Source organism: Tamandua tetradactyla, chromosome 7, assembly GCF_023851605.1.
Source record: "Tamandua tetradactyla isolate mTamTet1 chromosome 7, mTamTet1.pri, whole genome shotgun sequence".
Lineage (NCBI taxonomy): Eukaryota > Metazoa > Chordata > Mammalia > Pilosa > Myrmecophagidae > Tamandua > Tamandua tetradactyla.
The window spans coordinates 112052240-112067206 of NC_135333.1; the positions used below are offsets into that span (position 1 = coordinate 112052240).

The 14967-nt window shown below is 37.4% G+C and overlaps 1 protein-coding gene across 5 annotated transcripts in view; it reads left to right on the forward strand.

Annotated features, from left to right (window-relative positions):
• Positions 1-14967, forward strand: part of ATF1 (activating transcription factor 1) — a 103540-nt gene that overhangs the window by 56200 nt on the left and 32373 nt on the right. For all 5 annotated transcript variants that reach the window (XM_077170889.1, XM_077170891.1, XM_077170887.1 and 2 more), the window contains one exon: positions 9914-10044. In XM_077170889.1, the coding sequence (XP_077027004.1) occupies positions 9914-10044 (131 nt within the window). The remainder of the gene's footprint in view (positions 1-9913; positions 10045-14967) is intronic.

The window sequence follows — 14967 nt, forward strand, 5'->3', positions numbered from 1 at the left end:
AATTTTCTGTAGCCATAACCTAACTCATTTAAATAACCTAAACACGTGGAGCCCAGAATGGTAAGAGGGCTTATAATTCTGTATAAGCTTAATATAATACCTGGACACATCCCAGAGTATGTTGAGCGAATAATTTTAAAGTATTGGCAAAGTCCCTTGAGGGATTGGAGAAAAAATATGAAACTATTAAGCTTTATCACCAGGATAATGCTGATACTGTCTCAAACATTTGGGACTCCCAAATCAATAGGCCAAGCCCTTGATCTTCAGGCCTGCTCTTGTGAAGCTTATTTCTGTAGCAGAGAAGCTAAGCCTACCTATAAATATGCCTAAGAGTTACTTCCAGAAAACCTCTTTTGTACTTCAGATGTGGCCTCTCTCTCTCTAAGCCCAGCTCTGCAGGAAAAATCATTACCTTTCCTCCTACATGAGATATTACATCCAGGGGTGAAAGTCTTCCTGACAGTGTGGAACATGAATCGCAGGGATGAACCTGGCCCTGGCACTATGGGATCAATAATGTCTTCCTGATCAAAAGGGGGAAGAGAAGTGTAACAAAATCAGGTGTCATTGGCCGAGAGAGTTCAAATAGAGTCAAGAGGCTATTCTAGAGGCTAGTCTTAAATAGGCTTCAGCTAGATATTGCAATTTGCCATAGTTTGCCAAACCCCGATCAAAGCTATACCTATCAACCCTAAAGAACACCTAGGGCTCTATCTGAGATCTTTACAAAGTTTCATGCACTAAGATTACGTTCCAGAAACATACCACCAGCTGATGAGTTCTTAAACCAGGTAAGTCCTAAAACCAGAGGGGCCAACCTCTCCAAGAACATCAACTGGTTCCATCTCTCTATCCCATATTGTGGACACCCCTTTCCAATATGGAAAAGTTAAAATGGGCGTAACCCAAATACCCCTAAAAGTTGGGAAATGGGCAAAACCCAAATACCCCTAAAGACTGGAAGAAGGATCAGAGGAGAAGGAGGAGTTATAGCACGATTATACAAATAAGTATGTTATGATTTAACAAATAAGTATGACAGCTCAATCATTATATTGATATTTCTTTTAGTCGCCAATGTCTTAGAGCAGCTAGAAGGAAAAACCTAAAATTGTGAACTTGAACCCATACCAAACTCTGAAATCTGTTCTATAACTACTTGTTACCATGTACTTTGAAATTTATTGCTTTTTTGTATGTGTTATATTTCACAATAAAAAAAATTTTTAAAAAGGATGAGCTCAAATAAAAATGTTATCTATATATATATATATATTTTGTTTTTTTAACTTTTTAAATTGTTTAATTTAAGTATATACAAAGCAAAGAAAGAAAAAAGCAGTAATTTTCAAGCACTCTTCAACAAGTAGTTACAGGACAAATCCCAGAGTTTTGTCATGGGCTACCATACCAACTTCTCAGATTTTTCCCTCTAGCTGCTCCAGAACTTAGGAAGCAGAAAGAATAAATCTTTTTTATCATCACAATCAACTTTTTTGTGAAAAGTAACATATATACAAAAAAGTGATAAATTTCAAAGCACAGTACAACAATTAGTTGTAGAGTAGATTTCAGAGTTTGATATGGGTTTTACAGTTCCACAATTTTAGGTTTTTACTTCTAGCTGCCCTAAAATACTAAAGACTGAAAGAAAAAATTTAATGATTCAGCAATCATATTCACTTGTTAAACCCTACCTTATCTGTATAACTAGACCATCACATTTGATCTTTCTATCCTACTCTTTAGGGGTATTTAGGCTATGGCCATTCTAACTTTTTCATGTTAGAAGGGGCTGTCAGTAATATGGGGTAGGGAGATGAAACTAGCTGATGTTCTGGAGAGGCTGGACCCTCTAGGTTTTAGGACTTACCTGGTTCAGGGACCCATCTGAAGGTTGTAGGTTTCTGGAAAGTTACCCTAGTGTGTGGAACCTTTGTAGAATCTTATGTATTGCCCTAGGTGTTCTTTAGGATTGGCTGAAATGGTTTTGGTTGGAGTTTTCTGAGTTATGATAGGTAGTGATGTCTTACTGAAGCTTACATAAGAGTGACCTCCAGAGTAGCCTCTTGACTCCATTTGAACTCTGTCAGCCATTGATACTTTATTAGTTACACTTCTTTTCCCCCTTTCAGTCAGTATGGAATCGTTGATCCCACGGTGCCAAGGCCAGACTCATCATTGGGAGTCATTTCCCATACCGCCAGGGAGACTCACCCCTAGATGTCATGTCCCATGTAGCGGGGAGGGCAGCTTACAGAGTTGGGCTTAGAGAGAGTGAGACCACATCTGAGAACAAAAGAGGTCCTCCAGAAGTAACTCTTAGGCATATGTATAGGTAGGCTAAGCTTCTCCACTACCTACTAAGCTTCTCTCTATATATTTTTAAATGTCTATTCAAATCCCTGCTTTCAATTCTTTGGAGTATAATCCCAGAAATGGATTGCCTAGTCATATGGTGTTCTAGTTTGCTAGCTGCCAGAATGCAATATACCAGAAACAGAATGGCTTTTAAAAGGGGAAATTTAATAAGTTCCTGGTTTACAGTTCTGAGGTCGAGAAAATGTCCCAATTAAAACAAGTCTAAAGAAATTTCCAATTTAAGACATCCAGGGAAAGATATCTTGGTTCAAGAATGTCGATGACATTCAGCGTTTCTTCTCTGCTGGAAGGGCGCATGGCAAACATGCTGGCGTCTGCTAGCTTTCTCTCCAGGCCTCTTGCTTCTTGAAGCTCCTCAGGAGGCGTTTTCCTTCTTCACCTCCAAAGGTCGCTGGCTGGTGGATTCTCTGGTTCTCTCCTCCTTCTGTCATGGTTCTGCGACTCTCTCATGGTTCTCAAAATAAACTCTCCCCAAAATGTCTCCTCTTTTATAGGATTCCAGTAAACTAATCAAGACCCATGTAGAATGGGTAGACTCACGTCTCCATCTAATCAGGTTTAATACCTACAACTGATTGAGCCACATCTCCATGGGGATAACCTAATCAAGTTTCCAACCAGTAGCACTGAATAGGGATCAGAAGAAACTGTTGCCTCCACAAGACTGATTGGAATTAAAACATGACTTTTCTAGGGTACATAAATCCTTTCAAACAGGCACATAATGGTGATGCTATATTTAAGCTCCTGTGGACCCACTATATTACCCTTCTGAGGGGCTACCCCATCCTGCTGCCCTGTGAACATTATACCTCTCTCTCCACATTTTCTCTAGTACTTGAATCTTTCTATTGATTCATTTTGAATCTGCACATTTTGTTGAGATATATTCATGTAGCATGTATTCTATCCAATATAATATCATGTGTTCTGATTTGTTAATGCTGCCAGAATGCAATAGACCAGAAATGGAATAGCTCTTATAAAGGGAATTTATTAAGTTACAAGTTTACAATTCTAAGGCCATAAAAATTGTCCAAACTAAGGTATCTGGGGAAAGATACCTTGACTCAAGAAAGGCTGATGAGTCCAGAAAACCTCTGTCAGCTGGGAAGGCATGTAGCTGATACTGCTGGTGTATTTGGGTCCTGGTTTCAAATAGCTTCCTCAAGCGTGGTTTTTTTCTGCTCCTCCAAAATCTGGATCTCATATCCATAGGCTTTCTCTGTCAGTACCTCAAGCATCTAAGCTTCCTCCAAAATCTTTCCCCTTTTAAAGTACTCCAAGATCCACCTTGAATGGGTAGAATCAAATCTCCATCTAAGCAAAAAGCTACATCCACAACTGGGAATGTCACATCTCTATGGAGAGAAAATAATTAAGAGTTTTCCCCTTCCAATATTGAATCAGGATTAAAGAACATGGCTTTTCTGGGGTACTCAGTGCTTTCAAACTAACACACAATGTTTCACAGTGTCCTCGCTTAGGTGTACAATCATCATCACTCTCAATTTTAGATAATGTTCATTGCTTCACATATAAATAACAGATAGACACCTACACTAAAGAGAAGATCCAAAACTCCCCTTAACTCTTGCCCACCCCCAATTATTTATCCCTTGTATTATTGTGGTACTATTGATGTATTCCAGTTAAATATAGACCTTAACATGCAATAAGTAGTTTTTCCCATATACCCCTCTTTGAAGTAGTTCATGCAAGGACTTGTTTTTAACTGTAGTACTAATTTGTGAGGTCAGCGGCTCTAAACAACCCCTTTCAATCGTATTCATCTTCAATATGGCACTATTACTTATAAACCCACTAATGATTTACCATCACCTCTATCCATTCCCATTCATTTTAAGTTTAACCTTGCTAACTAGTCTGTATACATTTGTTAACCATTCCCCCTTCTCTAGCGTCTGTCTATCTCTAGATCCCCTATATTCTACATTTTAAGACTCTGATTATACATTTTCCAGTGGGTTCATATTAGTGAAATCATACTTCACTTTGAATCTGGCTTATTTCACTCAGCATTATGTCCTCAGAGTTCATCCATGTTGTCATATGTTTCAGGAACTCATTTCTTACTGCTGCATAATATTCCATAGTATGTATATGCCACATTTTGTTTTTTCCACTCCATATTATTGACTCCATATTATTCCCCTTCCGACATGAAAAAGTTAGAATGGCCATAGCCTAAATACCCCTAAAGAGTGGAATAGAAAGATCAAAGGTGGTGGTGGAGTTAAACAGAGAAGGTAGGGTTTAACAGACAAATATGATTGCTGAATCATTAAATGTATTTCATTCAATCTTCAGTATCTTAGGGCAGCTAGAAGTAAAAACCTAAAATTGTGGAATTGTAAAACCCATACCAAACTCTGAAATCTACTCTACAACTAATTGTTGTACTGTGTTTTGAAATTTATTGCTTTTTTGTATAATGCTATTTTTCACAAAAGAGAAAAAGTTGATTGTGATGATAAAGATATTTATTCCCTCTAGCCGCCTATGTTCTGGAGCAGCTAGAAGGAAAAATCTGAGATGATGATATGGTAGCCCATGACAAACTCTGGGATCTGTCTGTCCTGTAACTATTGTTGAAGAGTGCTTTGAAAATTATTGCTTTTTTCTTTCTTTGCTGTGAATGTATGTTACATTATATAATAAATAAGGTTAAAAAAAAAAAAAAAGCCAGTCACAGATTGCATACTATAGGATTCCATTTATATGAAATTTTCAGAACAGGCAAATTTATAAAAAAAGAAAGTAATGAGTAGTTGCTTATAACTGGAAGAAGGAGAGGGAAGAATTGAAATTTTCTGCTAATGGATGCTGAATTTCTTTTGGGGAGACAAATATGTTCTGAAATTAAGTTGTGGTAATTGTTGCACAATTCTGTGAACATACTCATTGAATTGTACACTTAATACACTTAATTGTGTGTATGTTTGGATTGGATCATGTCCTCGGTCCTATGGATGTGAACCATTTTAGATAAGACTGTTGAAGATGTTATTATTAGTTAATAGTGGCCAAACGATGAAGACAAGCCTTAATCCAACATGGCTGAAGTCCTTATAAGCAGAGGAGAATTTTAGGCATGAAACTTGAAGCCAGAATTAAGGGGAAACCAAAGGAGCAGACAGAAGAAGAGAGAGATTGCCCTGTGACAGAGGATTGCCAGAATGCTATAGACTTTGGGAGAAACAAGCCCTACCAATACCTTGATGTTGGACTTCTAGCTTCCAAAACAGTGGGACAATGAAATCATTTTGTTTAAGCCTGTCAGTTTGCATAGCAGCCCTGGAAAACTGAGACAGTGTGTGAACTATATCTCAATAAAACTTTTTTTTAAAAAAAGACGAACATTACCAGAAGGGATAAGAATAAACATAATTCACTTCGAATATGGTATATATAGGTGAAAATGAAAGGATGTATCAAGATATATCATGCAAACACTAATCAAAAGAAAGCTGAAATGGCTGTGTCAATATACCAAGTACATTTCAGACCAAAGAAAATTACCAGAGATAAAGAGGAATGTTATATAATAAAAGAGTCAACTCGTGATGGAGACATAACTATCCTTAATGTGTATACACAGAACAGCAGAGCTTTAAAATAAATGAAGCAAAAATTAACAGAACTGAAAGGAAAAATAAATAAATGCAGAGCAACAGTTGGATTCTACAATACCTGTCTTGGTGCTCAGTAGAACTTGAAGTCAGTCAACAAGATTGAACAGTAATCTACTGAATCTAATTCACATTTTTAGAACACTTCACCCAACAACAGTAGAATGAACATTCTTTTCAAGTGCATGTAGAACATTCAGCAAGAAAGGCTGTTTCCTGGTTCATGAAACAAACCTTACCAAATTTAAAAGAATTGAAATCATACAAAGTATATTCTCTTTTTTTAGAATTAGACTGGAAACCAACCATAGAAGGATAATGGGAAAAATATCCAAACATTTAGAAATTAAAAATAATCATGGAGAAAAAATAATCATGGGCCAAAGAGGAAGTCTTAACAGAAATTACAAAATGATGAATAAAAATACAAAATATAAAAATTTGAGAAATGCAGTTAAAATAGTGGTCATTCTAGTTTGCTAGCTGCCAGAATACAATATACCAGAAACAGAACAGCTTTTTAAAGGGGAATTTACTAAGTTGCCAAGTTTACAGTTCTAAAGCCATAAAAATGTCCAAATTAAAGCACAGCCATAGAAATGTCCTGTCTCAGGCATCCAGGGAAAAGATATCTTAGTTCAAGAAGGCCAATGACTCTCAGGGTTTCTCTCTCAACAGGAAAGGCACATGGTAAACATGGCAACATCTGCTAGCTTTCTTTCCAGGTTTCTTGTGTTATGAGCCTCTCCCAGGGGTGCATTCCTTCGTCATCTCCAAAGGTCTCTGGCTATATGGGCTCTGGTGGTTCTCCTGGCTCTCTCGAAAATGTTTCCTTTCTTAAAGGATTCCAGTAAACTATTCAAGACCCACCTGGAATGGGTGGAGTCACAACGAGTCACATCTCTGTGGGGATGATGTAATCAAATTTCCAACATGCAGTACTGAACAGGGTTTAAAAGAAAAGGCTACTTCTACAAGAGTGGATTAGGATTAAGCAGTGGCTTTTCTAGGGTACATAAATCCTTTCAGACCAGCACAGTAAGAAACATGAATTAGAGGGAGATTTATAACATGAAATGCTTATATTAGAAAAGAAGAAAAATCTATAATCAATAATCTAAGTTTCTACCTTCAGAAACTGGAAAAAAGGAGCAGAATAAACCCATAGCAAGCATGAGAAAGAAAATAATAAAAAGAGTAGAAGTCAGTGAAATTTGAAACAGAGAAGTAATAGAGATCGTCAATATAACCAAACTTAGTTCTTTCAAAAAAATCAATAAAATTGAAAATCCTGTAGCACAACTGACAAAGTGGGCAGGTAGGGAGGACAAAGAGGAGTAGATAGGGAATAAAGCAGGGAGAACAGTTGGAGATGAGGTTGGAGAAGTCACTGGGGGACAGGTTATGGCCTTATAGGCCGTACCATTTGTTCTCAATGAAATGGGAAGTCACCATAGGGTTTAAAGCAGATCAGTGACTGGATCAGCTCTGTTTTAAAAAGATGGCTCTGATTTATCTGTGGAGAATAGACTGTAGTAGGGGAAGGATGAATTAAAGGAGACTAATAGAGGCTACTTTTACTGTCCAGTCTAATAGTGGTGAGCTAGGTAAGATTCTGGATATGTTTTCAAAATAGAGACAATAGGATTTGCTTATGAATTGGATGTGGATTTTGGAAGGAGAGAGAATGACTCCAACATTTGTGGTTTGAGCAACTGGACGATGGAGTTGATGTCTGAATTGGGGAAGACTCTGTGAGAATGGGGAGTATGTCTAACAGATTTTGGATACATTATGTTTGGAGTGCCTTCTGAGTTTTTTCATCAGTGCAAAATTGGATATAGGAATCTTGAGTTCAAGATGGAGGATGGGCAAATATAGTTTGGATTATCATCCATGTGTACAAGGTATTTAAGTCCATGGGACTGATGAGATAACCAGAAAAGAGATAGAGAAGAAGTAAAAAACCATGTCCTGGAGCACTCCAAGATTGATTTGGGAGGATGAGGAAGAGCACAGAAAAGTGGTAAATAGTATCTCTGAATGCTGTCTAGTAAAAAATAGTGTATATGAAAATGTTATTCAACAGTTTAGATGATGGTACTCAGGAAGGGGGACGGGATTAGTGATAACATTTTAGTGTAGTTTAATTTCAGTGAAAAATATAATATCTGACAAAAATAAGGCAAACAATCATGTCTGAGTCTTGGTATATGGTATATAGGTGTTTTATTTATGTTATGCTGAAAATATTTCCTAATTTAAAATTGAAAAAGAAATGTACACAATATTCCAATCTCATGCTAGGCTGGTTGTTTAGCACTATGAAGGCAGCTGGTTAAATGGATTCTGGATCTCTATTCCACACCTACTTACTCAGTCATTAGAAATATCAATTGGGAATCTGGATTCAACAAACCTCTCTAGATGATTCTGATATATAGCAGGGTTAGGAACTTGTTACTGTTCTACACATGCCTACCGCAGAGTCCTATAGGGCTGCCACTTCCCTTGTTCTCTATGTGGAACTTCCATTATATTGTACAGTTTATTAGTTCTTAGTGGGAAGACCCATCTAAAATAAGGGCACCAAGCTGGAGAAGAATCTTCAAAATGTTATATTGAAACAACTACAGGAACTATAAGTATTTGACCTAGAGTAAAAAAAAAAAAAAAAAAAAAAAAAAATTCTAGCATGTCAAATATTGCAAAATAGGGCATGACTTTAGAATTACAGTTAGGCTTAAATTTCTCTAGCTTTAGTAAATAGAACCAGACTAGGGCCTAAATAACAAAGGGCTCTAACTCTTCAATAAAAGAATTGTTTGCTTTTTGGAAGTGGTGGGTGCCTTATTCCTGGAAGTAGAAACTCTTAGGAATGTTACAGAGGAAATTCCTGCATATGCTGGGAGATTGACATAGATAATATGACTGATCCCTATTAAAGTTTTTTGTTTTTTTGTTTGTTTTATTTTTTACTGTGGTTGTACATATACAACATAAAATTTTCCATTATAGCTACTTTCAAATATACAATTCAGTGGTACTAATTACATTCCAATATTGTGCTACCATGTGATTCTTTTTTTGTTGTTTTTGTGGTAATAATTCAGTTGTCTAATTTTTCTACATTGAACTTGGAATTCTTGAGTAAACTTTTTTGGGGGGGTGGGGGCAGAAATAAGTAATGCTTATTACTTACTTCCCCTACCATCCCCAGTCATCTTTTGGAAGACCTTTTTTAGCAAGGAATATTTTTCCATCCCCTTATTATTCTCATGAGACCCATTTCTCCAAGTCTGAGGGAAACTTGCGAGATCTTATTTGTCTCTTTTTGTTAAAATAACACCTTTTATTTATCACTGATATACTACATATTTTTAAATAGTTTTTCTAGCCTTGTTTCTTTCTGAAAATTACAAGCTTCTCTTCCACTGTACAGGTAAAGGTTGAAAAAACAAATTTGATCTTTTTAAATGAAGATCACCTATACTATTTAGAAAATGATAATAGCTTGTTAATTAATGGAATGTTTCACAATGGAGCCATCTCTTCTATAGGAGAAAAAGACAGTTTATTCTTCTGCATGTGCCTTGTATGTAGAAAAGCACTCTGTGAGTATTTGTTGAATATATTGCTATCTCTTTTGGGTAGTTATAAAATGAAATGTAACTAGCACATCATTATACTAGCAGGTTCTAAATAAAAGGATTCCTTGACCCAGTAATTTAGAAGTCTAGTAGAGTATTCTTCATTTAATAAACTGAGGTTGGAAAAAGTCTAGCAATTTTTTTGTTTTGTTTTGTTTTTTGGTAAAGGAATCCTTATAAGCCAACTTTTAGTCTTTAACACTAATGGAATTCTATTTTTCACAGAAAAATTTTGAAAGACCTATCTTCTGAAGATATACGAGGCAGAAAAGGAGACGGAGAAAACCCTGGAGTCTCTACTGTCACTTCTATGTCTGTTCCAACTCCCATCTATCAGACTAGCACTGGACAGTACAGTACGTACAAGAATCAGTTTCCAAATGAGAGATACATGAACTATGCTGTGGAAAGAAGCAGTATGTAGAAAGAATGTCAGACTTTAGTAATGGTGATTATCAAGGGATAACACTTTGAACTTTTATTATGTATCATGTATAATGCAAAGTATTTTTTGGCATTATCTCATTCACTCCCTACAACAATTTTGTGAGGTAGATATTATTATCATTTTATGAGGGAACTGAGGCTTAGAGAATTAGATAATGACCCTAAAGTCATACCACTTGTGATAGAGCCAGGAATCAAAACTAGGCTGTCTGAGCCTAGAGATAAAATTTTACCACAGACTATACTGCCTTTATAAACTTCTCTTTTGAACACTAGCTGGTAATGTCCGTGGCTTTAATTCCCGCCAAAATTACTATCTGGATTAGTTACATAGTGAAAGTATGCCCTCAAATGAATTGAGGTGGATTATTTACGTAGTGAAAGTATGCCCACCATAGATAATCAGGGACTGGTCAACTTTAATATATGCTAAATATCTATATCTGAAAATGCTGCTGTAAAGATTAGTCTGTAAGTAGTAAAAAATGAGCATTTACTGGTATACAGAATACCATCTAGGGGCCAGGTACAGTGATGAAGAAAGCAGATGTAGTCTTTACCTTTTGAGAGAAAAGCTTATTGTCTGAGGAGGCAGACTTATAAAAAGTAAAATGTGTTTACTGCAAATTCAAAGGTATATATCCCCATCTAATGTTCATAAGCAGTCCATAAATTAGTAACCTGTACTTGTGTTGACACTTGGATTTTTTTACCTAACAATTTAGTAAATGAGGTCTCCTCATTTGTTTTATTAAAATGGTATTGGCAAAACTAACAAGGTAATGAATTAGCCACTTGTATATTTTCAAGTTTTAATTTTTAGTTTTGCTTCCAATGTGTTATGAAAAATTTCAAGCATGCAGAAAAGTTGAAAGAAATGTGCAACAGTGTACTACCATCCATATACCATTACCTAAAACAATACATAACATTTTATTATATTTATTTATCACATATCAGTCTATTAATTAATTAATTGACAATACTTTTATTGCTTTTTTAAAAAAATTAATACCTTTTTGTGAAAGTAAGCTGAGGTGACCCAATGGGAGACTTAGTAGGACCAACTCTCTATAATGGCCAGTAATACCTATTAGTGGATGGTAACCAATAGCTTATGATTACAGTGTATATTTTCTGTGTGTATTTATCAGAAGAATGAATGTTGGCCAAAACATAATTGTTTTGCATACCTGAGAATACTGAGGTGATAAAAGTGACAAGAACTAAAACTTCCTGGTTCTCTATGGAAAGAGATTCAGGAATTTCAGGATGAAATAACCTCTTAAGTTTCCTCTTAAGAAACACTAAAGCTCTTTACTATTTCTTTATATTCTGTATTCAAATACTCTTAAAATGAATTGAGGTGGTTTGCAATAACTATCTGTTTCGGTTTGTTAATGCTGCTGGAAATGCAATATACCAGAAATGGGTTGACTTTTATAAAGAGAACTAAGTCACAAATTTACAGTTCTAAGGCCATAAAAGTGTCCATATTAAACATCCAGAGAAAGATACCTTGGCTTAAGAAAGAGCTGATGACATTAGTGGTTTCTCTGTCAGCTGGGAAGGCACATGGTAATGTCTGGTAGCTTTCTCTCCTGGTTTCTCCTTTCAAATGGCTTCCCCAGGGGCGTTTTCTTTCTGCATCTCCAAATGTCTCCATATGTGTCAACTCTGAAGCTTTTTCCAAAATGGTTCCCTCTTAAAGGACACCAGTAAGCAGCCCCGCTTTGAATGGGTGGAGACACATATCCATGGAAATCACCAAATTAGAAGGTCCCATCTGCAAGTGGGTGTGTCGCATCTCCATGGAAGCAACTTAGTCAAAAAGATTCCACCTAGCAATACTGAATAGAATTAAAGAACATGTCTTTTCTGGGGTACACAACAGTTGCAAACTGGCAAACTATCCAATAAAATAACTGCAATTTAAGAGAGGTGAAAGAACATAAAAATCACAGAAATGAGGAAGCAAGTAAAGAATTCATAAAAAGCCTATATAAAAGTAAACATTTTGTAAATGGTAATAAATGGTAGCAGCTAATCTGTATTGGAGATGCTGCCAAAAATTTCACATAAACTGTACCTGGTAGCATCAGTTCTGTCTAACTTTAAAACCATGCCTTTTCTACAAATTTAACAAATAAATAGGAAATGGACATGAGTAGATAAGTAATGTTTACTAGTAATAAATCATCCCAAATTAAAAAGTTTCTATAAAAAAGGAAAAAAAATAGTTTGTATGTCCTTTTGTGGGAAGTTACTTAATAGTTTTATTTTTTATAGCTTTTTAAAGAATTTTCACATACCATAAAAACCACCCATTTAAAGTGAGCATTTCACAGTTTTTAGTATATTCAGAGTTGTGCAACATTAATTTTAGAATAGTTTCAATACCACAAAAAAGAAACTCCATAAACATTAGCAGTCATTCCCCATTCCTGCTCTTCCTGCTGCTCACCTCATTTCCAGCCCCAGACAACACTAATCTACTATCTCTATGTGTCTGCCTATTCTGGACATTTCATATAACTGGAATCATATAGTGTGTTAGTTAGGGTTCTCTAGAGAAACAGAATCAACAGGCAATATTCATTAAGTATAAAATTTATAAAGTGTGCCACATAACCGTGGGAATGTAGAGTCCAAAATCTGTAGGGCAGGCTGTGAAGCTGACGATTATGATGGAGGGTCTGGACCAATTCCACAGGAGAGGCTCACCAGCCAAAGCAGGAAGAGAGCCTGTGTCTTCTGAATCCTCCTTAAAAGGCTTCCAGTGATTAGATTAAGCATCACTCATTAAAAAATATACCCCCCTTGGCTGATTATAGATGGAATCAGCTGTGGATGTAGCCAACATGGTCATGATATAATTCTATGAAATGTCTTAATAGCAAAAGACAGGCCAGCACTTGCCCAACCAGACAAACAGGTACCACTACCTGGCCAAGTTGACACATGAATCTGACCATGGCAGTCCACTGCTTGTTAGCTTGGCAGCTGTACTCGTCACCTTAAACCATACCTACTTTCTAAATAGAAAACAATAAAAGACACATTTTTTTCCTCACCTAACAATACTCAACTGTCCTACATATAACCAGAAACGCATTATATCTCTCCAGAATAGGGTACAAGTCCTCGGGTAATATTCATTTTTAAACTTGATATCTTACAATTTAAATAGTATAACGTGAACAAAACACCATTACAGTCCTCGTTTCTGTAACTGATCATGTGGTTGTGGTTCATATCACTACCTTCTTCCACTACCCATTCCATATTCCCTTTACCCTCAGCAAGCACTTCACCTGGCCGGTGACCCAAACCTTCATTCCTGAAGTTTCAGACCTATTGGTAGCCCTGCCTGGATTGGGTTGTTGCAGTTTTCCATTGATTTTAATCACAGGGCATGGTAGTACTTAAAGATGCCCTAGGGAAAGTTTCCAGGAAAACTCTTCTTTACCTCCATTGTGAAGTTGCAGTCATATTTTCCCTGATAGTCAGGGCCAATCACCCCAGCCAGTAATGAAATCCCCTTCTTGGCTTGTTCATCCAGGGGCATGAATAACCCAAAATGACCAGGTGGCAGTGTTAGATTCCAGTTCAATGGAATCGTTGTTTCTCCTGGTATAAGCACTCCCCCTTTTGGAAGTAAAACCTGTAGACCAGCAGAGTTCAGGGTCACAGGGAGAAGAATCAAACATTTTTTCTGGTGGATCACTAGGGGTAATAGTGACTGGTGCCAATGCCATTTTCCACCCCTTGGTTCCTGAACCCATGCATCCTGGCTATGGGAGAAACAGCACCACACAGCAGACACTGATTCACAGCATACGCAGCTTCCTGGAGAACATTACCCCAGCCCTTCAAGGTAATGCCACCTAGTTGGCACCGTAATTGAGTTTTCAAAAAACCATTCCACCATTCTGTCAGTCCAGCTGCTTCTGGATGATGGGGAACATGGTAAGACCAGAGAATTCCATGAGCATGTGCCCGTTCCTGCACTTCATTTGCTATGAAGTATGTTCCCTGATCAGGAGCAATGCTGTGTAGAATACCATGACGATGGATAAGGCGTTCTGTAAGCCCATGGATAGGAGTTTTGGCAGAAGCGTTGCATGCAGGGAAAGAAAACCCGTATCCCAGTTAGAACAAATTGCTGCCCCTTTCATGAAGGGAGTGGTCCAATGTAATCAGCCTGCCACCATGTAGCCAGCTAGTCACCTTGGGGAATGGTGCCATATCGGGGGCTGAGTATGGGTCTCTGCTGCTGGCAGATTGGGCGCTCAGCAATGGCTGTAGCCAGGTCAGCCTTGGTGAGTGGAAGTCCATATTGCTGAGCCCATGCATAACCTCCATCCCTACCACCATGACCACTTTGTTCATGAGCCCATTGGGCAATGACAGGAGTTGCTGGGGAAAGAGGCTGACTGGTATCCACAGAATGGGCCATCTTATCCACTTGATTATTAAGTGCTGAAGTCACCCTCTGGTGACATGGAACACAGATATCTTCATGTTTTTAGCCCACTCAGAAAGGTCTATCCACAAACCTCTTCCCCAGACCTCTTTGTCACCAATTTTCCAATTATGTTCTTTCCAAGTCCCTGGCCGTCCAGCCAAACCATTAGCAACAGCCCACGAGTCGGTATACAAATGCCACTCTGAACAGTTCTCCTTCCAAGCACAATGAACAGCCAGATGTACTGCTTGAAGTTTTGCCCACTGGGAGGATTACCCCTCACGACTGTCCTTCAAGGACACCCCAGAAAGCGGTTGTAGTGCTGCAGCTGTCCACTTTCAAGTGGTACCTGCATATCACGCTG